The sequence below is a fragment of the Chenopodium album genome, chromosome 11 (genome assembly GCF_948465745.1).
Source record: "Chenopodium album chromosome 11, dcCheAlbu1.1, whole genome shotgun sequence".
In the NCBI taxonomy this organism is placed as follows: domain Eukaryota; kingdom Viridiplantae; phylum Streptophyta; class Magnoliopsida; order Caryophyllales; family Amaranthaceae; genus Chenopodium; species Chenopodium album.
In genome coordinates this window covers 2681900-2704003 of record NC_137844.1, presented here as the reverse complement: position 1 = coordinate 2704003, position 22104 = coordinate 2681900, and the positions used below count along the sequence as shown (strand labels likewise).

General features: G+C 37.5%; 1 protein-coding gene across 2 annotated transcripts; it reads left to right on the top strand.

The window, feature by feature from the left end:
• Nucleotides 1–1341: 1341 nt before the first annotated feature.
• Nucleotides 1342–21893, top strand: LOC145567159 (protein SPIRRIG-like). Of its 2 annotated transcripts, none has more exons than XM_081626393.1 (20): nt 1342–1463; nt 1818–2120; nt 3156–3225; nt 3319–3404; nt 3601–3736; nt 3827–3883; nt 5590–5763; nt 7181–7372; nt 7475–7540; nt 8583–8697; nt 9132–10276; nt 10472–11162; nt 11245–11347; nt 11451–12550; nt 12654–14304; nt 14456–17479; nt 18022–18330; nt 18462–18768; nt 18903–19049; nt 20112–21893. In XM_081626393.1, the coding sequence occupies exons 2-20, from the start codon at nt 1897–1899 to the stop codon at nt 21282–21284; spliced, it is 10770 nt and encodes a 3589-aa protein (XP_081482519.1). In that variant the 5' UTR covers nt 1342–1463; nt 1818–1896; the 3' UTR covers nt 21285–21893. The 2 variants fall into 2 exon arrangements, with proteins under 2 accessions (XP_081482519.1, XP_081482520.1); XM_081626394.1 differs by having other exon boundaries at nt 1814–2120.
• The last annotated feature ends 211 nt before the right edge of the window (nt 21894–22104 follow it).

The following is a 22104-nucleotide window of genomic DNA, read 5'->3' as shown; positions in this document are numbered from 1 at the left end:
TAAGTCCACATACACTATCATTTAAGTTTACTAAATTGATCGAGTTTCATGGATACTATCAACAAGATTTCAACCTTTTACACGCATGTTGTATGATCCAAAAACTAAGCAAGTAAGCATTGCTATATCCTTAAAAAAATGTACAAATTTTGAATAATTAGCCCTATAAATTTAAAGAATAGAGGTATTTAGGTAAGAGAAACCCCAACAAATCACTCAATTGATCATCACAAACTCAAACTTAATCAATGTACAATAAGTACACTGTACACCATATGAAGCCCAATTTATAATTTTTTTGGTGTTTAGAGAGCCACAAAGACAAGTGATAAGAATCGATCCCACAATCACCTGAAACTGGGAGGGGAGCTATAACCACTTGAGCTATCCCTCACTCTTAAGCCTAATTTATAATTAAGGACTCAAAAGTTAAATAAATTATTATTACGGCTCCAATGTAAAAAAAGGCATATCTAGATGAAACTCAATAAACAATCGATTCAATTACATACATAGCCCTATATTTCTATTTTTAGATGTTAATTGTGTAATATACATTTACCTCGATACTTGCGTTTCCTTATTTCTTACATTAGTCCAATCCTTGAGCTTCAAAAATAAAACTCATATGATGACTAATGAATAACTCATGAAAGCTACATGTCTACATGCCCCCAAATGAAAATTACATGCCAACAAAACTTCAAAGCTAGATTCTTCTCCATTGAACACTTCCAACAATATCTTACAAACCATTTTCAGTTGCAACATGTATCATACAATTTAAAAACCTTCTTCCATCACCATGCATAATCATTATCGATATTTTATAAAAATATCGTATGTCCATGACAAATATATGTATTTTTTTTTTTTTTCTTTTTTAATTTTCATACTACATAAAAGCCATCAAAGACCACAAGAGGGAATTGTGTAATAATTCTAAAAGTCATCTTTTAAACTTTCAATTTTGTAGGCTATTACTCCATCTCCTTTAAGATTCTAAACATTAAAACAAACATCCTTAAATTTAAAAAGAGTATAAATTTTATCCACTATAATTAAATAAATAAATGCAAATAGACATAAAAACATACTAACGTAACACCTCCATTATTAATGCAGGCCAATTTCCCTCCAAAACTAATTGAAAAATCCCATAAAATTATTATAGACATAACTTAATTACTACTCCTAACTACTTAACACTACTACTTAAAAAAAAAAAAATAGTGCTAACTGAGAGGTCACCACGTCTAAGCCGTTGATCTTCACCTGCCATGTGGATATATTTTCAGACGTGGATCTTTAATTATGACGTCATAGGAGAGAGAAAATGAGATTAGTACTAGTACTAATATCAATTTAGGAGAGCGCGAAACGAGGAGAAGAAACAGCAAATAGACGAGAGGAAATTATTTTTTGGAGAGAGAAAAAAGAAAAAGAAAAAAAAAAAATCAGAGGTAATTTATTTATTCAAAATTGGAAATTATTTTTAAAAAAAAGAAATATCAAAAAGGAAGAAAATCTTCTTCCCTATTTCATAGTGTTCAACGCGTTTTTTGCAGAATTTTTGCTAGCAAATTTAGGGCAGAAGATAAAATTTGCCGAAGAAAAAGGAAGAAAATAAATTTCAAATTTCAAGCTTCAATCAAAAAATCAAAATATCTAAATTTCAATAAAAATTTCTTGTTCTAAGCCCTAATTTTTTCAATAATTTCGATCTACATTTCTGCATTTTGTACTGTAATATTTGAAGTTTGATTTGATTACATTTTTTGAGAAATTTTTGGTGTTGAATTTGAGCTGGAAGCTAGATCGATTAGCATCGTTGGATTAATCGGATCTAACGGCGAGGAATGATCCGAGTCGTCGGATGAGAAACGGCGTCGTCGGATGTTCCAGAAGAAAACGATGAAATGGACAACATTGCTTAAGGACTTGAGAGAGAAGGTTGGATTAACTCAGCAGCAGCAGCAGCAGCAGCAGCAATCTTCTCCGTCTCCTTCGCCGTCATCGTCGTCGTTTCCGTCTTCTTCTCTCTCATCTTCAGCTGATAATCACAATGCTGCATCTCTCTCTTCATCAGATTATCATCACGCCTACTTGTCCAATTCAAGGTATGCATTTCTTTCTATCTTTTGATTAAAGATTGTTTTTGCTGGATTATATTTATTTTGTGAATAATTGTTGTAATTTATCTTTGTTTGATGAATGTTGTTTTTGGCATTTTAATTATTGATAATTTGAAGTAGAGCTTGATTTTACCTAATCCAGCTTCAGCTACAGTTGAAATTAGATTGCGAGGTTGTTAATTTTGAATTGGCGGTTTTTTGTTATTGATTTTGGTGTGGTATTTCCTGTGATTCGTTATTATACAGGAAATGAGGAATGGGTAATTCAGTATCGATCTGATCGATCGATTGAAGTGTAGGATTTGCATTTTTATAGGTAGGAGCGTTGTGGGAGGATATGAGTAAGGTGTTTAGAGGAGAAAATTAGTTGACGGGATTTCTGTTCTTATGATAGATTTTTGTTCGGCATTGACTATGGTTATATTGTCAATGCTCAAGCCATTTTGAGGTTTCTTGTTTTTAGTTGTATTAGATGTTATTCCGTAGAAGTTTGGGGAGACCTTGTGCACATGCATAGAGTAATTGGAATCTGAGTTTTTTGTGAAGGGGAAGTGTTGGGGCTACGTCTTGGGTTGGAGCCTTTGGAAATGAACATTAAAATTTAATTTTAGTCTTAGTTTAGTGGATTATGTGTTTACTATTTGATATTCAGGTCCCTTCCTTTGCCGAGTTCGATTAGGCTGCTTTAACTCGGGTTGGTCCTGTGAATGTCTATGACTTATATTGAAGATTTGATTGTTAAAATCTGGCCACATCAACGTCCTTTTATGCCATGATCTGCTACTTCAGAAAATTCCTCAAGTTGTAGGTATAAAGTGACCAAATGTAGTCATGACTCCTTTACTTGGAAGGTCAGCATGAAGTGTTTGCTTTTGTTAAGCTGATCATTTGCTAATTGGGTTGATAAAACGATGAATTACCAAAAGTAGAGACTCTCCTTCTCAGGCTTAAAAAGTTAAAAAGTGTTATGTAACAGAGTTACTTGTAAAAAGCGTAAAAATTTTTTAATTGCAATTTCAGGGACAGACATGAGCTCGAGAGTGACTTCAAGAGATTCTGGGAAGAGTTTCGCTCTTCAAGTTCGGAGAAGGTATCTTATATTTTTGAACGGCTCTAGAATTGATCTTGAAATTTTGTCCTTTTCAATGTAGTTAAATATGCTTACATGTTATCTGTCTTGTAGGAAAAGGAAACGGCCTTGAACATGGCTGTTGATGCATTCTGTAAATTAGCAAAGCAGCTTGCCGATGTAGCACAGTTAGTTACTATGTACGGGTGTACCTAACCTCTCTTTCATTGTCCTTAGACCTATAATGTTTAAAGAAAGATTTAACACTATATCTTATCTACACTGAATTCATATGTTTGTATTTATTATTGGTATATTCCTTGGTTTACTTGAGACTGACAAATTTTCTAGTAGATAATCTAGTAACTAATTTTGGATTTCTGATTTTGTTCACAGGTTAGTTGAAACACATATTTTCTCTTTCGTGGTAGGAAGGGCTTTTGTTACTGATATTGAGAAACTAAAAATTAGCAACAAGGCGAGATCATTAGTTGTAGAAGAAGTATTACGTTTTTTTGCAGAGGTTACAAAGGTCTGTTCTTCTTATGATGAATATAATTGCTGGGGACTGATCTGTTTGTGCTGTGATGTAATCTCATCTGTCTTGCAATCTCATTTTTAGGATGGCATATGCCCTGGCGCGAATCTTCTAAGTGCAATTGAACTTCTTATATCTGGGGTATGCGCTTTACTATCCTCGTAAGAAAGTGAAGTTTAATTTCTGCCTTGTCTGCTTGATTATATAATTTGTTGCATTATGATTTTTATTTTGACCGGAAATATGAAGTTTCACAATAGATGCACTGGTTTGACTTATTTACTTTTCAACGCGCTACTTTGACCATTAAGGAATTAAGGTATTAATTTATGTGTACATTAAGACTATCTCCAATGGTGAGACTTAAAGGAGTTTTTTTAGGAGAGAGAGAGTATTTTTTGCAAAGGATACCAATAAGTTGGAATCTAAACTTAGCAACTCCAAAAGAAAGTTGTTAAGTTTAAATACTCAATTTTGAGTCTCATTTGACAAAAAGTGTGGACTCTTATCAATATTTTAATATATTTGTGATTTATTATTTATATTTTTGAAAAGCCTATAATATGGATTTGGTGGGCTATAAATTGAAAGTGACATTAATATACTTTAGAGATTCTCACCATTGAGAAATTAGGCTTCACATGGGTTGCTAAATTGAGAAGTATATGGTCTAATAAAGTTTTTTATAAAATTATATTCTTCTTCTTTTGCTTGAACGCCTTAATCCCATAAGTGGGGTCGGTTACATGAACCAACACGAGGACTTTCAGGAGGTCATCCATATACTACTCTCAATTATTGTGGCTCATGTCAAGCGATGTACAAAGTTTTACATAGGATGTCACTGGCCCACCATAACCCTCCTCCTTTATCTAGGTTTTGGACTGGCAACGGGAAACCCACTAGACAGAGTTTATAAAATTATATTATTATTTCAAAAATATACATTGAGACTAATCTAACAATATTTTACATATAAATATATATTTTTTTTATACATGTTATAAGTGAGTCAAAGTTAGCAAATGAATTGTGCAATTTGCATCTAGTGTGAAACGTAGGTAATAAATAAGTACTCATTATCTCATTTTCCATGTTTTTGGATAATAATTTCATAGGGAAGAAGAGGGAAGGGTAAGGGGAAAGAAAGGGAAGGGGTAGGAAGGGATGAGAATAAGAGGAAAGGAAAGAAATAAGTTCACGATAGAGGTAAGGAAAATGGAATTGAACATCCAAACAAGGACAAATTGATCCCTTACTCTCTTTGACCTCTCTTTTCCTTCTCTCCAAAATCCCTCATCCATAAAAATTGCAGAAGTTTCTCTATGTAGTGTTAGGGGAGGACCATTGATAGAGTCCAGATGATTTGAAGATGCTGATACCCTTTATGAGCCTTGCTACCTTTGAACTTCAAGCTAAGCTGAACCTCCAATACTTGACTGTGTTGGGCAGTGAATGTGTATTCTTGACTCAATTCAAATGCTTGGGGATTTAATGAGGCATAAAATATTGTATTGGCCTTTAGATTAACTTCTTATTTTTATATTATTGGCCAATCTGGTGGAATGTTGGTTTTGCATTTCCGGGGAGTGCTACTCCGGCTAATGTTTATTTTGTCAAGCTGCTTCCAAATTGGACCTTAATTTGTATGACACCAAAATGGTTTTTCTAAACTTATTAAATAGATATCTGTCGATGAAGTTATTATGATTCTATTGGGCATGTGCTTGCTGTTAGGTTATATACTTTGACGATGATTCTTTCCCTCCTTTAATAGCTGTCAATAATAAAAAAAGTGATGTACTGTTGATTCATTCTATTCACGTCCTATGATTTGATAATTGCAGCCGATTGATAAACAGTCTCTCCTTGATTCGGGAATTCTCTGCTGTCTTATTCATATTTTAAATGCTCTCCTGGGCTCAAGTGGAGGAAATAATGGTCAAAGGAATTCTGATCGTGATAAACAATTAGTTAGTGACCATGTAGATGCTGGTGGTCTTCGTACTCGTCAGCTGGAGGTGAGTCGCATGTTTACATTTATTTAACTCATGCAGCACACAAGTTGTATGGCATATAGAATATTTTGCACTCATTATATCTGTATCATGAACTACTCCGGTACTTATACATTGAATTTATTCATAATAAATGTTAATGGTAATAAAAAAAAGAAGACATGTTGCTGAAGGAGGTAAAGATATCAACTCCTTTCATTTCTTTTTCTTGGTTATATATAGTAGAATCAAAGTTGAGGTAGGTAGGAGAGGGAGTGATGCATGTTGGGTTTGGTGGGAGAAAGAGTTGCACACGTGGTATTTGTGTGGTGTAGGTAGGAAGGGTAAGGTGTGAGTAAATTGTTTGTAAAAATTATTAATGAAAAAAGTAAAAATTTAATGGTGAACAGAAACCTATGAAAACTAAAAGTGCTACAAAAAATAAAATGAGATATGAGACAATTTTGTCTTTGTAGCTTTCGTAATGGAGTTTCTTATATATTGCTTTTGAAAATCTAATGAAGCGAGTGGAGAAGTAGTCGAGAAAGACGAGCAATCTTATTTAGAAAGAAGTTAAGCAAATTACCAATGGTAGACACAAGCTATATTATAATATATAATTTATGAGAGTGCACAAGGAAAAGACATTGTTTGGCAATAGTTCCTTTTATTTAATATTTTTTATGTGTGTCTCATACTTCAAAATTTTTGCTTAAGAGCTTATGTAGCTAATGCTGTGAGGCTTTTTGGTAAGAATGTTTGAATGCTGTCAAAATTAGATCTACTTTTAGCTCTTTCTCGACATCAGTAAAATTTTATAAATTATAAGAGTCCATGAATTTGTTTGATTTCTCCTGCTTATTAATACAAGTGATTTTAGAGGATTGCTATACAGGAATTAAGTAGATGTGAACCAACTTTCATTCGTGGTTGCTAATTACACCTACATAATTTGGTTGCTCATTACACCTACATAATTTGCCCAAGTACCTATATGACTATATCAGGGGTAAGATTATGGAAAATTTGGTTGTTAGAAGCTACTTATTGACACCAATTTTCCATTCTAAAGGAAAGATTGTTAGAAGCTACTTAGAAACCAATATATGCTCGAAATGTAATCATGCAAAACATGGATCTGCATGAAAGTAGGAGGCATCTCATTAATTCTAGGAAATGTTGGTGAATTCGGTTTTGGTTAATGCTGTCAACCTATTCTTATCGTTAATTAATGTCGATCTACTACCTGGAAGGTGGAAATTTAAGATAGCTGTCTTTATCATAGTATTTCGTGAAAAATTTGGTTTACTGTGCTCTTGCTGCATTGAAAACTTTGCGGGCTCCGATTGTTATTTTACTTCTGTTTCAGGAAATGTCAATAGGATTTTTGTTGTATATAAAAGCAATGCAGATCGTTGAATTGTGTCATTTATTATTGTAGGTTGAAGGAAGTGTTGTGCACATCATGAAGGCATTAGCGAGCCACCCTTGTGCGGCTCAAAGTTTGATTGAGGATGATTCACTGCAGCTACTTTTTCAAATGGTTGTCAATGGTTCGTTGGCTGTTTTTATGCAATATAGAGATGGTCTTGTTCCCTTGCATTCCATTCAGCTACACAGGCATGCAATGCAGGCAAGTTCAGGCTTGGCATCATTTACCCTTTTTTTACTCTATCACATATACTGACTTCTATTGCCTTAAAAGGGTTTCTGAAGTTCATTTTTCTTACTGCAGATTCTAAATCTGCTTCTAGTGAATGACAACGGAAGTACGGCCAAATATATTCGAAAACATCACTTGGTATGCTGTATATCTCTAATGAAACATGCTTCAGTCTCTGTTATTTTGATGCTGTAACAAGATGTCAATGGCTTAGACGTTATCATTTTTTTTTGATGGGTTAATAAGTCATTTCATTGAAGATAGACTCTTAAATGAATAAGTGATAGTGTCTTCCTTTGACCGTGAAGATGTTTAAGGTCTTATAACTCTCATTGCTATTCCGGGACTGCAGTGTTGTTTATTTGAAAGGATAGCTAGAGATGTCTATTGTGAATTTCTGATATGCCGAATCATCTAAAAAAATTCAACTAGACTGATCAAGGTTCCATCTTGGTTGTGCAAATTATGCTCAGCAAATGATGATTCTTGACTAAATCAGTTTGACAGTGACTAACAGTGCACACAACTAATCAGTGCTCTATATCAGTTTTTTCCTTTTTAACCTTTAAACTCGTTTTTGTAGCTTCCAATTTGATAACCATAGCTTTTAAGAGTCAAATTATTAGCTATAATTTGTTTAATATTTAGTTATATTTTATATTTACTGCAGGGTTTACAAGGATGTTTTCTGGTTTAATTAAGTTTTATTTACAGTTTGCTTCTGCGCTTTTTCTGTTTATTTTAATGCTGATCATACATAGTCCGGCCCACAAAAATAGCGGGTTTGTACAAAAATCTTGGGCCTGAAGCGCATAAAAAGAATCCGCGCCTTGGCCATCAATTTATAGACTCTGTTTAGGCTATAGGCCTGCTCTCCTGTTTTGCCAGGTTTTGGGTGTGAAAATTTTAATCCGTTCATAAGCCTGACCTGAACAGACTTGGCACTTATGCTTAAATTGGACTTTTTTTAGGCCTAAGGCCAACCCATCCCAGACCATGATCAATTTTCAGTTATTTCAGGTCTAATAATTAATATCTAAGATAATATAAGTTAAGGGCTAACAAGTTCGGGTAAGTTCAAGACTAATAAAATCATGTCATAAGTTTTGGGCTGCTAATTTCAGATAAGGAGAACACCACCCAAATGTGTTATAATACTTTGTATTGTTCCATATTGCAGATAAGAGCTCTTCTAATGGCCATTAAGGATTTCAATCCTCGTTTTGGAGATCCTTCTTACACAATAGGCATCGTGGATTTGTTGCTGGAATGCATTGAGCTTTCCCATAGGCCTGGTAATTTTTTTTGCTCTGGCATTGTCATAAGCATCGATAGTTCTTTTTAATCCTTCATATATAGGTTAATGCTATCTATGGAATTTACATTCTCTTTAGATTTGCTTGCTCTGTCCCTCAATTTCACACAAACTTCCCATTTCCCATGGGTACATAGTTTTAGGAGAGTGTTTGTGGAAGGTTTTGTCAAGTACAAGTGAATTCAAAATTATGTGATAGAAAGTGAAGACCATAATGCTTTGAGGGAGTGATTTAATAAGATAAAGGTAGAAAAGGAAACATTGTTTTGGGACAAGCAATGAGAGAGAAATGAGAAGTTTTTTTTGGACGGAGGGATTTTTTATCGTTCCTACTCTCAATCTACGGTTTTTTTTTAGTACTGCAACATCAGTTTTATGTATATATTCTTTCTGATGATGTTCATTGACTTGCAGAGGCTGGAGGTGTAAAACTTCGGGAGGATATACATAATGCTCATGGGTATCACTTCCTAGTTCAGTTTGCTTTGACACTGGCTTCCATGCCTCCAAACCAGTCTTCTTCTGATAATTCAGCTGTGGATGGCTCTCTTGCAACTGTCAATTCAAGAAAGCAGGAAGTTAATGACAGCGGAGATGGAAAAATCTCAAATCTTTCGCCTGCACTTTCTAGGTTACTGGATGTTCTTGTTAATTTAGCTCAGACAGGTCCATCAGAACCACCTGCATCTAAAAGTTCTAAAGCATCCCATGCCAAAGGCGGTGGTCATGGCCGGAGTCGTACACCGTCATTGGACTTAATTACCGATGAAATTTGGGAGAAAGGAAATGCTAAAGTAAAAGACCTCGAGGCAGTGCAGATGCTGCAGGATATATTTCTTAAGGCTGGCTGCACAGAGTTGCAGGCAGAAGTGTTAAATCGTATGTTTAAGATATTTTCTAGTCATATTGAGAACTATCAAATGTGTCAGCAATTGCGGACTGTGCCACTTTTCATCCTGAATATGTCTGGCTTCCCACCTGCTTTGCAAGACATTATATTAAAGATACTTGAATATGCTGTTACTGTTGTGAATTGTATTCCTGAGCAGGAGTTGTTGTCACTTTGCTGCCTACTACAGCAACCAATTACATCTGATTTGAAGCAAACAATTCTTTCTTTCTTTGTCAAGCTGCTGTCTTTTGATCAGCAGTATAAGAAAGTGCTGCGAGAAGTTGGTGTACTTGAAGTTTTGTTAGACGATTTGAAGCACAACAAGCTTCAGTCAGGACCTGACCAGCAAAATGGTGAAATCAACCCCGTTGAGAAGAAATCCAGCCAAAGTGGCTTCCAGAAACATTTGGACAGTAAAGATGCTATAATCACATCACCTAAACTCATGGACTCTGGTTCAGGAAAGTTCCTTCTATTTGAAGTTGAGGTTACTATCTCTATTGCTTGGGATTGTATGGTTTCGTTGCTGAAGAAAGCAGAGGCTAATCAATCCTCTTTTCGATCGGCCAATGGTGTTGCTGTTGTTCTTCCTCTTTTAGTTTCTGATGTTCATCGTTCTGGGGTGCTTCGAACATTGTCATGCTTGATTATGGAGGATTTAACTCAGGTTTGTAGTACTTTCACATCTAATACAAATATGTTGAATGCAATTGAAGGGGTTATTTTTTTTGCTGGTCTTTTAATGTCCCATGTCCTTTTCATTTTAAGCTTGTATATATTTTGATTGATAAAATAGAAGTTCTGTGTTAATGCTGTGCTTGGACAGATTGTGAACTGATGACTGTTGACTTTCTGTTACTAGGCTCATGCTGAAGAATTGGGAGTGCTGCTTGAGGTGATGAAAAGTGGAATGGTTACTAGTGTTTCAGGATCTCAATACAAGCTGCATGATGATGCCAAGTGTGACATTTTTGGAGCCCTTTGGCGCATCTTAGGTGTTAACAATTCAGCTCAAAGAGTGTTTGGTGAAGCAACTGGGTTCTCTTTGCTATTGACTACTTTACATAGTTTCCAGAGTGATGAAGAGCAGACAGACCAGTCTCAATTAGTTGTTTTTGTTAAGGTTCTCACATACTTACTGCGTGTTGTGACTGCAGCAGTTTGTGACAATCCTATTAATAGAACAAAGTTGCACTCAATAGTATCATCACATACATTCTATGATCTCTTATGTGAGTCAGGGTTGCTGTGTGTGGATTTTGAGAGGCAAGTTGTACATTTGTTAATGGAGCTTGCTCTTGAAATAGTTATTTCCCCTTTTTTGCCTTCTGGTAGTGATACTTCTTCTGGTAATGAATCATCCATTTTTGTTTTGACTACTCCCTCTGGTGATGTCAATCCTGCAATGGAGAGGGTGTATAATGCTGGTGCTGTCAGAGTAATTTTGCGGTCCTTGCTGCTATTTACTCCTAAGGTTCAGTTAGAGGTTCTGGAGCTTATTGAAAAGCTTGCTCGTGCTGGACCTTTTAATCAGGAAAACCTTACATCTGTTGGTAGGAATCATAAATGTCTTTGACTTATCTTTGTTCATTCTGCTGTTTACAGTTTTGTAACTTTTTTTCTACGTGCTCTTAGGCTGTGTGGAACTTCTTTTGGAGATGATTCACCCCTTCCTTCAAGGCTCATCACCCTTACTTGTACATGCTTTGAGGATTGTTGAAGTTCTGGGTGCATATAGGTAAAGAAACTTACGTTTTGTATCCTATACGGTGTTTGATGTCTTGTTTGACGATGTTACTTTCTTCTCCCAAAAATTTATGAAATTCTTTTTTCATGTCTAGGCTGTCTACATCAGAACTTCGATTACTTGTCCGATATGTTCTTCAGTTGAGGAAAAAGAATTCAGGTGATGGTCTTGTTGGCATGATGGAAAGATTAATAATTATGGAGGACATGGCTTCAGAAAGTGTTTCTTTGGCTCCCTTTGTTGAGATGGACATGAACAAAGTGGGTCATGCTTGTATCCAAGTCTCTCTCGGGGAAAGATCATGGCCTCCAGTGGCCGGTTATTCCTTTGTTTGCTGGTTTCAGTTTAAGAATTTCTTAAAGTTGTCGGCTAAGGATACTGAATCCAAAATTGGACCTAGGAAGCTAAGCTCTTCTGGACAGCAGCAACAGGTTTTGAGATTGTTTTCTGTTGGAACTGTAGATAGTGGAAGTACATTTTACGCAGAACTATATCTCCAAGAGGATGGAGTTCTTACTCTTGCAACAAGTAATTCATCCTCACTATCATTTTCTGGTTCAGACTTGGAGGAAGGTCGGTGGCATCATCTTGCTGTGGTTCATAGCAAACCAAATGCTTTGGCTGGTTTGTTCCAAGCTAGTATTGCCTATGTATATCTAAATGGGAAACTGAGATACACAGGGAAACTTGGATATTCTCCATCTCCAGTTGGAAAAACTTTGCAGATAACAATAGGTACACCAGCCACTCATGCAAGAGTTAGTGAACTTCAGTGGAAGCTGCGAAGTTGCTATCTTTTTGAAGAAGTGCTTACCTCTGGTTGTATATGTTTCATGTATATTCTTGGTAGAGGTTATAGAGGTCTTTTTCAAGATACAGACCTTTTGCAATTTGTTCCCAATCAAGCTTGTGGTGGGGATAGCATGGCCATACTAGATTCATTGGAGGCTGATGTGAATACTGTTGCTGCAACACAAAAGCCTGACAATTCTGTTAAGCCTGGCATCTCAAGGGCAGATGGAAGCGGGATTGTTTGGGACTTGGAACGTCTTGGAAACCTATCCTTTCAGCTATCTGGAAAAAAATTAATTTTTGCATTCGACGGGACATCTACAGAACCTTTTCGAGCATCTGGGACTCTATCACTGCTTAATCTTGTTGATCCTACGTCAGCTGCTGCTTCTCCAATAGGGGGTATATAAATTAGTCTTGTTTTGTGAATTTCAGTTCCTTCTCAACTGTTTATTTTTTAGAGATTTCTTACTTTGTTTCTCTATTTTTAAAAATTATGTGGCAGGTATTCCTCGTTTTGGACGTCTTCAAGGTGACATCTATGTCTGTAAGCCTTGTGTCATTGGTGATATCATCCACCCAATTGGGGGAATGGTTTCAGTCCTTGCTCTGGTTGAGGCTGCTGAAAGTAGGGATATGTTACACATGGCGTTGACTCTTCTTTCGTGTGCTCTGCATCAAAATCCACAAAACGTGAGAGAAATGCAAGCTTGCCGGGGGTATCATTTACTGTCCCTGTTTCTGTACCGGAGAATGTCACTGTTCGACATGCACTGTCTTGAGATTTTTTTCAAAATTGCTGCTTGTGAGGCTTCATTTTCTGAACCAAAGAAGCTGGGAGTTTCTCATTTTAGCTTATCTCCTGTAACAAGTGCTCCTGAGGCCAGCTTTGAGGAGCTCAATTTGTCCAAGTTCCGCGACGAGTTTTCTTCACTAGGATCTCACGGGGACATGGATGATTTCTCTGCGCAGAAAGATGCATTTAGTCATATATCAGAGCTCGAGACAGCTGACATGCCTGCTGAGAATTCAAATTGCATTGTCCTTTCTAATGCTGATATGGTTGAGCATGTCTTGTTGGATTGGACACTTTGGGTGACTGCACAAGTTTCTATCCAGATTGCACTGCTGAACTTTCTTGAGCATCTGGTATCCATACATTGGTACAGATATCATAATCTTACTGTTCTTCGACGACTAAATCTTGTGCAGCATTTGCTGGTTACTCTACAGAGAGGTGATGTTGAGGTGCCTGTTTTAGAAAAATTAGTTGTTTTGCTTGGAGTCATTCTGGAAGATGGGTTTCTTGCTTCTGAACTCGAAAATGTGGTAAGGTTTGTGATTATGACATTTGATCCTCCTCAGCTGACAAGTCGCCCAGTGGTTGTACGGGAGCCAATGGGGAAGCATGTCATTGTGCGTAATATGTTGCTGGAAATGCTCATAGATCTACAAGTGACCATAAAATCTGAAGAGTTGCTTGAGCAGTGGCATAGAGTGGTATCGTCTAGGATAATTACATATTTCCTTGACGAAGCTGTTCATCCATCGAGTATGCGTTGGATTATGACACTTCTTGGTGTGTGTCTGACATCTTCCCCAACATTTGCTCTTAAATTCAAGACAAGTGGAGGCTATCCAGGACTAACACGTGTGCTTCCGAGTTTCTATGATTCACCAGACATATATTATATTCTCTTCTGCTTGATGTTTGGCAAGCCGGTTTACCCCAGATTACCTGAAGTTCGTATGCTGGACTTTCATGCTTTGGTGCCTAGTGATGGGGATCATAGTGAGTTAAAATTTGTTGAAGTACTGGAATCTGTTATTGCTATGGCTAAATCTACATTTGATCGGTTAAGTAAGCAATCAATGCTTGCTCACCAAACCGGTAATCTTTCACAGATTGGTCCTAGTCTTGTTGCTGAATTAGTGGAGGAAAATTCTGATATGATTGGGGAACTTCAAGGTGAAGCTTTAATGCATAAGACATATGCCGCACGTTTAATGGGTGGGGAGGCTTCAGCCCCTGCTGCTGCAACTTCAATCTTAAGGTTTATGGTTGATTTGGCAAAAATGTGTCCGTCGTTTGCTAGTGTTTGCAGGCGAACAGAATTTCTTGAAAACTGTGTTGAGCTATACTTTTCATGTGTGAGGTATGCTTTTGTCTCTTATCATGCATTTATATTGTGTATGTCACTGTATATGTGGAGGATACCCCTTCAGCAGTTGTTCAGATTTTCTCTATTTTTATTTTTATATTTTAGACGGTCACACATGAATTAGGAGATTTCGCTGGATTTGCAGGGCTTCTTATGCAGTTAAACTTGCTAGAGAACTTTCTGTTAAAACAGAGGAGAAGAATGCCAATGATTTTGAAGATTCCAATAGCTCTCAGAATACATTCTCTAGTTTGCCTCAGGATCAAGATCAGTCTGGAAAGACATCGATAAGTGGTGGAAGCTTCCCTCAAGGACAGGTCAGCACGAGCTCAGAAGATATACCTCTTCCAATGAATGGCAAAACTGTCGTACATGATGATTTTAGTGTATTATTAAATGAGCCCAAAGTAAAATTAGTGACACAAGATCAACCCCTAGCTGTTCAGAACCTAGATGACGAAGCCATTGACAAGGCATCCATGACCCCCTCCAGTATCATTGATGTCAATGTCCAAAGCATAAGAACCACGCTGAATACGAATATCCATACAGATTCTCAGAGCTCCACATCTTTTGCAATGCCTAATTCTCCCATACTATCTGAGAAATCTGGCTCCAAATTGGGACCAATATCTGGTGGGTCCCCTGGTGTTGCACTTGCTTCTGAACCTCATGTTACTGTGAATGCATCCCTGGTTTCTTCAAACTCTATGGGTGAAAGTGATTCAATTGTGGATAAGAAATCCAGTCCTCGAGGACCATCTGCCGAAAGCTCATTTTTTTTAATAAGTTCAAAGCTCTTGCTTGAAATTGATGATTCTGGATATGGTGGGGGACCGTGCGCTGCAGGTGCTACTGCTATATTGGATTGTTTGGCTGAGGTTCTTTCTGAAGTTCTGACCGACCAACTAAAAGCTGTGCCCATGGTGGAACGGATTTTGGAGAATGTTCCTTTATATGCGGACTCTGAAGCTGTGCTAGTTTTTCAGGGTCTTTGCCTTAGTAGAGTTATGAACTTTCTGGAAAGGCGTCTTCTGCGTGATGATGAGGAGAATTCTAAAAAGTTGGATAAGAATCGCTGGTCATCAAATTTAGATGTATTATGTGGCATGATAGTTGATCGTGTCTACATGGGTGCTTTTCCGAGACCTACTGGGGTTTTGAGAACATTGGAATTCTTGCTGTCAATGCTGCAACTGGCTAACAAAGATGGCCGAATTGAGGAATCATATTCTGCTGCAAAAGGCTTATTGTCTATTGGTAGAGGAAGTAGGCAACTTGATCCATACATCACTGCAATCCTTAAAAACACAAATAGGATGATATTGTATTGCTTTCTTCCATCATTTTTGGTTACCATTGGGGAAGATGATCTTCTTTCTTCCTTAGGAATATCAAACTTGAATGAGATTAAACAAATAGCAACCTCCAATCAAGAAGAAACTGGGATTGATATTTGCACTGTCTTGCAACTATTGGATGCGCATATACGAATTGTCTTCTGTCCAAGTAATGTAGATGCGGAACTGAACTCATGTCTTTGTGTTAACTTGATATCACTTCTTCATGACCAAAGACCAAATGTTAAGAATTTGGCAATAGATATCCTTAAGTATCTATTAGTTCATCGCAGGGGTTCTTTTGAAGACTTGCTTGTCTCAAAGTCGAATCGTCTGGACGTATTGCGTGGAGGCTTTGATAAACTCTTGACTGGGAGCTTATCAAGTTTTTTTGAGTGGCTTCAAAGCTCTCAACACACTGTCAACAAAGTTCTGGAGCAGGGTGCTGGGCTTATGTGGGTGCAGTCTATTGCAGGATCTTCTAAGTTTCCAGGAATAAGAATCAGATCAATGGAGAGTCATCGTGGTAGTGACTTGATCAAGAAATCAAAGGAGTTGGCAAGATCAGACGTAAAGCACTGGGAACAAATAACTGAACGTAGATATGCACTTGAACTAGTTCGAGATGCCATGTCAACAGAATTGCGTGTTGTGCGTCAAGATAAGTATGGATGGGTCCTCCATGCTGAGAGTGAGTGGCAAACTCATCTTCAGCAGCTTGTGCATGAGCGAGGCATATTTCCAACACGTAAGACTCCTGAGTCAGGTGAGCCTGAGTGGCAGCTTTGCCCCATTGAAGGTCCATACCGAATGCGGAAAAAGCTTGAGCGTTGCAAATTAAAAGTTGATACCATTCAGAATGTGTTGGATTGGCAATTTGACTTTGGAAAGGCAGACTTATCTAAAGAGAGATCTGATAATGCTCTTGATGCTTCTGACTCTGGTTCAGGCTCTTTCTCTCAACTGTTAGTGGATGGTTCCCAGCAATTGAGTTTAGAGGGTGAGCTGTATGATGAGTTATCTGTTAAAGATTCTGATGATGTTAGAGAAGTTTCTTCTGCCAGAGCAGCATTGATTGATGATCGTGCTAGCAGTGTCAATGAAGCAAGTCTTCATTCTGCAGTTGAGTTTGGTACAAGATCTAGTGCAGTATCTGGTCCTATTTCTGACAGCGTACAAGGTCGATCGGAGTTGGAATCTGCCGGAGTGTCTTCTTCAATGAGAACTGATGATGTTAGACTTTCAGAGGAAAAATCAGATAAAGAGTTATTGGACAATGGGGAGTATCTCATTAGACCTTACTTGGAACCCCTTGAGAAGATACGGTTCAGGTATAATTGTGAGAGAGTTGTTGGTCTTGACAAACACGATGGTATCTTTCTGATAGGAGAACTCTGTCTATATGTCATTGAGAACTTTTATATCGATGGATCTGGATGCATATGTGAGAAAGACTCTGAAGACGAACTGTCTATTATAGATCAGGCGTTAGGAGTGAAGAAGGATACAACGTTTATGGATTTTCAGTCCAAATCAACATCTTCATGGGCTGCTGCTGCCAAAACTTGTACAGGGGGAAGGGCCTGGGCTTACAATGGAGGTGCTTGGGGAAAGGAGAAAGTCTGTGCTAGTGGTACTTTGCCACATCCCTGGCGTATGTGGAAGCTTAATAGTGTACATGAAATATTGAAGCGTGATTACCAGCTGCGCCCAGTTGCCATTGAAATATTTAGCATGGATGGATGTAATGACCTCCTGGTTTTCCACAAGAAGGAGAGGGAAGAGGTTTTCAAAAATCTGGTTGCCATGAATCTACCAAGAAATAGCATGTAAGTCCCTAACTCTTAGTTGCTTTGTTCTGTGTTCAAGGGTAGGAAGATTGTATACAACTTTCTTACATTAAATGATGGCTAATACAATGACTCAGCCATGGGTCTTAGTAATATGAATTCCCATGCTAAAACAGATCAGATATCCGTATCCTATCTGTTGATTTCAGTTATCCAAAATTTGTTGGATTGGATATTACCAAATATATCCAAAATCCGACAATCCTCTCTTTCACTATTTTATTTATTTATTTTGCAAACATAAACTCATTATTTTGAAATTAGCCGTCTCAACATGAACAATTCTATTTCAGTAATACAGCACCTATAGAAATGTAACTGACTTAGTATGAGATTAGAGAATATAGATTGTAAAATTTATTTTTACATCAATAAATTACCAGATCTATAAATACCTTCCAATAATAATTAAAGATTGTTGGAATCTTTCCTATTGTCTTTTCCTTTTTTTTTTTTTTTTTTTTTTTTTTTTTTTTTTTTTTTCCCTAGATGATTTGACAGACATTGATAATTTTCAACAGGTTGGACACAACTATTTCGGGAGCAACCAAACAAGAAAGCAACGAGGGTAGCCGTCTTTTCAAGCTTATGGCCAAATCCTTTTCTAAGAGATGGCAAAATGGAGAAATTAGCAATTTCCAATATCTCATGCACCTGAATACTTTGGCAGGACGTGGATACAGTGATCTTACTCAGTATCCTGTCTTTCCATGGGTTCTTGCTGATTATGAGAGTGAAGATCTAGATTTAACAAATCCCAGCACGTTTCGCAAACTTGACAAACCTATGGGCTGTCAAAGTTCCGAAGGGGAAGAAGAGTTCAGAAAGAGGTTTGTTCTTGTTCATAATGATTTTGTGCTTTCTGGTGTGCTACTTGTCTAATTTGAGTAATTGACTGTATATTTTTGAATTAAATATCCTGTAAAGGTATCTTAACAGTAAATAATGTTTCTCCTCATAGGTATGAGAGTTGGGATGATCCTGAGGTTCCAAAATTTCATTATGGCTCCCATTATTCTAGTGCTGGAATTGTTCTCTTCTATCTTGTACGCTTGCCTCCGTTTAGTGCTGAAAATCAAAAGCTGCAAGGTGGGCAGTTTGACCATGCTGATCGCCTATTTAATAGTATCCGGGACACATGGGGTAGTGCTGCTGGGAAAGGAAATACATCTGATGTGAAGGAGTTGATACCAGAATTTTTCTATATGCCTGAGTTCATTGAGAATAGATTCAATCTTGACCTAGGGGAGAAACAGTCCGGGGAAAAGGTTTGCCTTTTTTTCCTTCATTGTTGGTTTAAAAAAATGCATGTTTGAATTCATAAGCACCTTTCCCCTTCTCTGATTGACACAACATAGGGTTGGAAGTATTGGCTTTATGGTTTTCAATTGGTGTCCAACAGGTTGGAGATGTCGTCCTACCTCCATGGGCAAAAGGCAGTGCCAGGGAATTCATCAAAAGGCATAGGGAAGCACTTGAATGTGATTATGTTTCTGAAAATCTACATCACTGGATCGACTTGATATTTGGGCACAAGCAAAGGGGCAAGGTTGGTGATAAGTTTTTTTTTTTGGCCTTTTTTGTTAAATTTTTTGTAATTTAGCATTTTCTTATCTTCCTGCAACCCTGGACACCATTAATTTGTTTTTTTGCATCCTTTAGCCCTCTTTTTCCTTTTAATTTTCCGGTTTTCCCCCTCTTTTTCCTTGCCCTGGGTTATATTGTGTGAGTGGTTTCAAATTTGTCATTCATTGAGTTTTTACTGATCAAGCATTTGGTTCAAGAAGAGAAGTACGGTATTTCCGTAAGATGTTAAGCTGTAGTCTTGATGAGTTTAATGTGTACCCTGACTCCTTGAATCATTCAGCATGACAGTACCTAAGGAAAAAAGTAAAAGTTGTGATAACTTTTGGGCTTAAGTATGTTAACTTAGATCAACTGTTGGTATTGTTTAATACGTAGGTTCATGAAAATTCATAAATTGACTTTTCGAGGAGGTAATTATTGATAGTGGAAGAAGTTCAAGAAAGAATCCATTTCTATCTCTTTTGACTTGATCAGTAAGAAGTTAGACGATTTTCAGGGCAAAGAGAGTGCAATGTTAACTAAATGTAGGATTGTGTATTCATTATTTCCAATTCCAAGCCATCATTTTTGTTGAAATCTTCTTGAATTGATTTGGTATACTGTGTTGCAATCATTTGTTTGTAGTCTGTTTAAACAACGGACATAAAATCTTTGTAGAAGTCACCTTGATGAATATCGTATCTCGGAAATTGAATATACAAGCTGCATTCCTACTTCAATTTTTATCCTGTGGTGTGAGTGTGACTTCATTTCAGATAACCTGGAAGTGTCGACAGTACACTTTTTGTGACTTGTATTTTAACCCTTTGCTGACATTAAAAGTTTTATTACAACCATCAACAATATAAGATTGATGCTATGCTTAAGTTCTTGGTCCTATTGTTCTTGTTGATTGTACTTCATACTTTTCCTCTGTTAGCTTCTTTGGTCTGATTAGTTCTTGGTCCTATTGTTCTTGTAGATTGTACTTCATCCCTTTCCTCTGTGCTGCTCTTAACACATGTTTTTCTTGTGTAATTTATAGGCTGCTGAAGATGCTGCGAATGTTTTCTATCATTACACATACGAAGGGAGTGTGGACATAGATTCTGTTACAGACCCTTCGATGAAAGCTTCTATTCTCGCACAAATCAATCACTTTGGACAGACTCCTAAACAACTATTTCAAAAACCCCATGTGAAGAGGAAGGTTGACAGAAAGCCGCCTCACCCTCTAAAATACTCTATCAATCTTGTTCCTCATGATGTACGAAAGACCTCATCTTCCATTTCTCAGATTGTAACCATTAATGACAAAATTCTAGTAGCTGGAGCAAATCATGTGCTTAAACCCCAAACATATGCAAAGTATGTAGCTTGGGGTTTCCCTGACCGTAGCCTGAGATTTATGAGCTACGATCAAGATAAACTCCTATCAACACATGAGAATCTTCATGGAGGAAGCCAAATTCAGTGTGTAGGTGTCACCCATGATGGTCAGACTGTGGTTACTGGGGCTGATGATGGATTGGTTTCAGTTTGGAGAATTCAAAAGGACAGCCCTCGCAGATTACGGCGCTTGCAATTGGAGAAGGCACTCTGTGCTCACTCGGCCAAGGTGTCATGCCTTTATGTGAGCCAGCCTTACATGTTGGTTGTCAGTGGTTCAGATGATTGTACTGTTATTCTGTGGGACCTGAGCTCATTAGCTTTTGTAAGGCAACTCCCCGAGTTTCCATCACCTGTCTCAGCAGTTTATGTTAATGACTTTACAGGTGATATCATAACTGCAGCTGGGGTTTTGCTTGCTATCTGGAGCATCAATGGTGATTGCCTTGCAGTGATCAATACCTCTCAGCTTCCGTCTGATTTTATTTTGTCAGTGGCAAGCTCTATGTCGTCTGATTGGCAGGACATCAACTGGTATGTAACAGGCCATCAGAGTGGGGCTGTCAAGGTGTGGAAAATGGTTCACTATACCGACAAGGAAAGTGCCCAGCTCAAGCCGACTGCCAATGGGACAGCTGGCTTGGCTCTTGCAAAAGCACCAGAATACAGATTGATTCTTCACAAGGTACTCAAGTCACATAAGCATCCTGTTACTGCACTTCATCTGACAACTGATCTGAAGCAGTTATTGAGTGGTGACTCTGCTGGACATCTGCTGTCATGGACATTGCCTGGAGATAGCTTGAGGGGTTCATCTAGTCACGGTTGATGATGAATTTTAGATATTGGTATACTTGACTGTTTTGCAGCCCTTAGTAAGGTCTTGAGGCTACAATTGGTTGCCAATAGAACCTTGCTAAGGTTTTGATGGGCCTATCAGCAAGGTAGGACCGAAGAAGCATGACAACAGGGCTCTCGTGGGCTGTAATTGTAAAAGTGCGGTATTCGCATGAGTTTTTGGTAATTGAGTGCATGTCATTGAGACTGCTGACATAGATGCGACATAAAGTGGATGTGCTTGATGCTCAAGGGACATGGTGGAGGGCGGTTTTCAGGTTTGAGGGATATTGTCACTTATATACTAAAAATGTTGGATGTAAATAGATTAATTAGGGGCTGTGTGTAATCAATTGTATAGTGTTTTTGTTTCCCTTTCTTCCCTGTTTTTTAGGGTTAGAAGGGAGGTAGCGGCGGATCAATTAACATGATTCGTGAGTTTGATTATGCAAAGTTATATTTGCCAGCATCATTCTCTTTGGATCTTCATTTTTTTTTTCACACTCAGAATGTCTTTGAGGCTTCTTAGACATGTAGGTCTTTGTACACTGCTGTAAAACACTGAATTTACAGAAATTTCAGCTTCGAAAATTTAGTAGAATTTCACATTAGAATTCAGATTCAATACTTTTTATCTTTTTTTTAAAAACCTCACAAGGCTGTTATCACTAAAGATGGCACGAGGCTAAGCCAAAAAACAACACAGCCATCACGAAAAAGCATGGCACAATCGTGTAACACACATGTTATGTGTGTTGCCGTGTTGGGTATGTACAACATGCTTAGGTACCGCAGAACTAGACTTGATAACA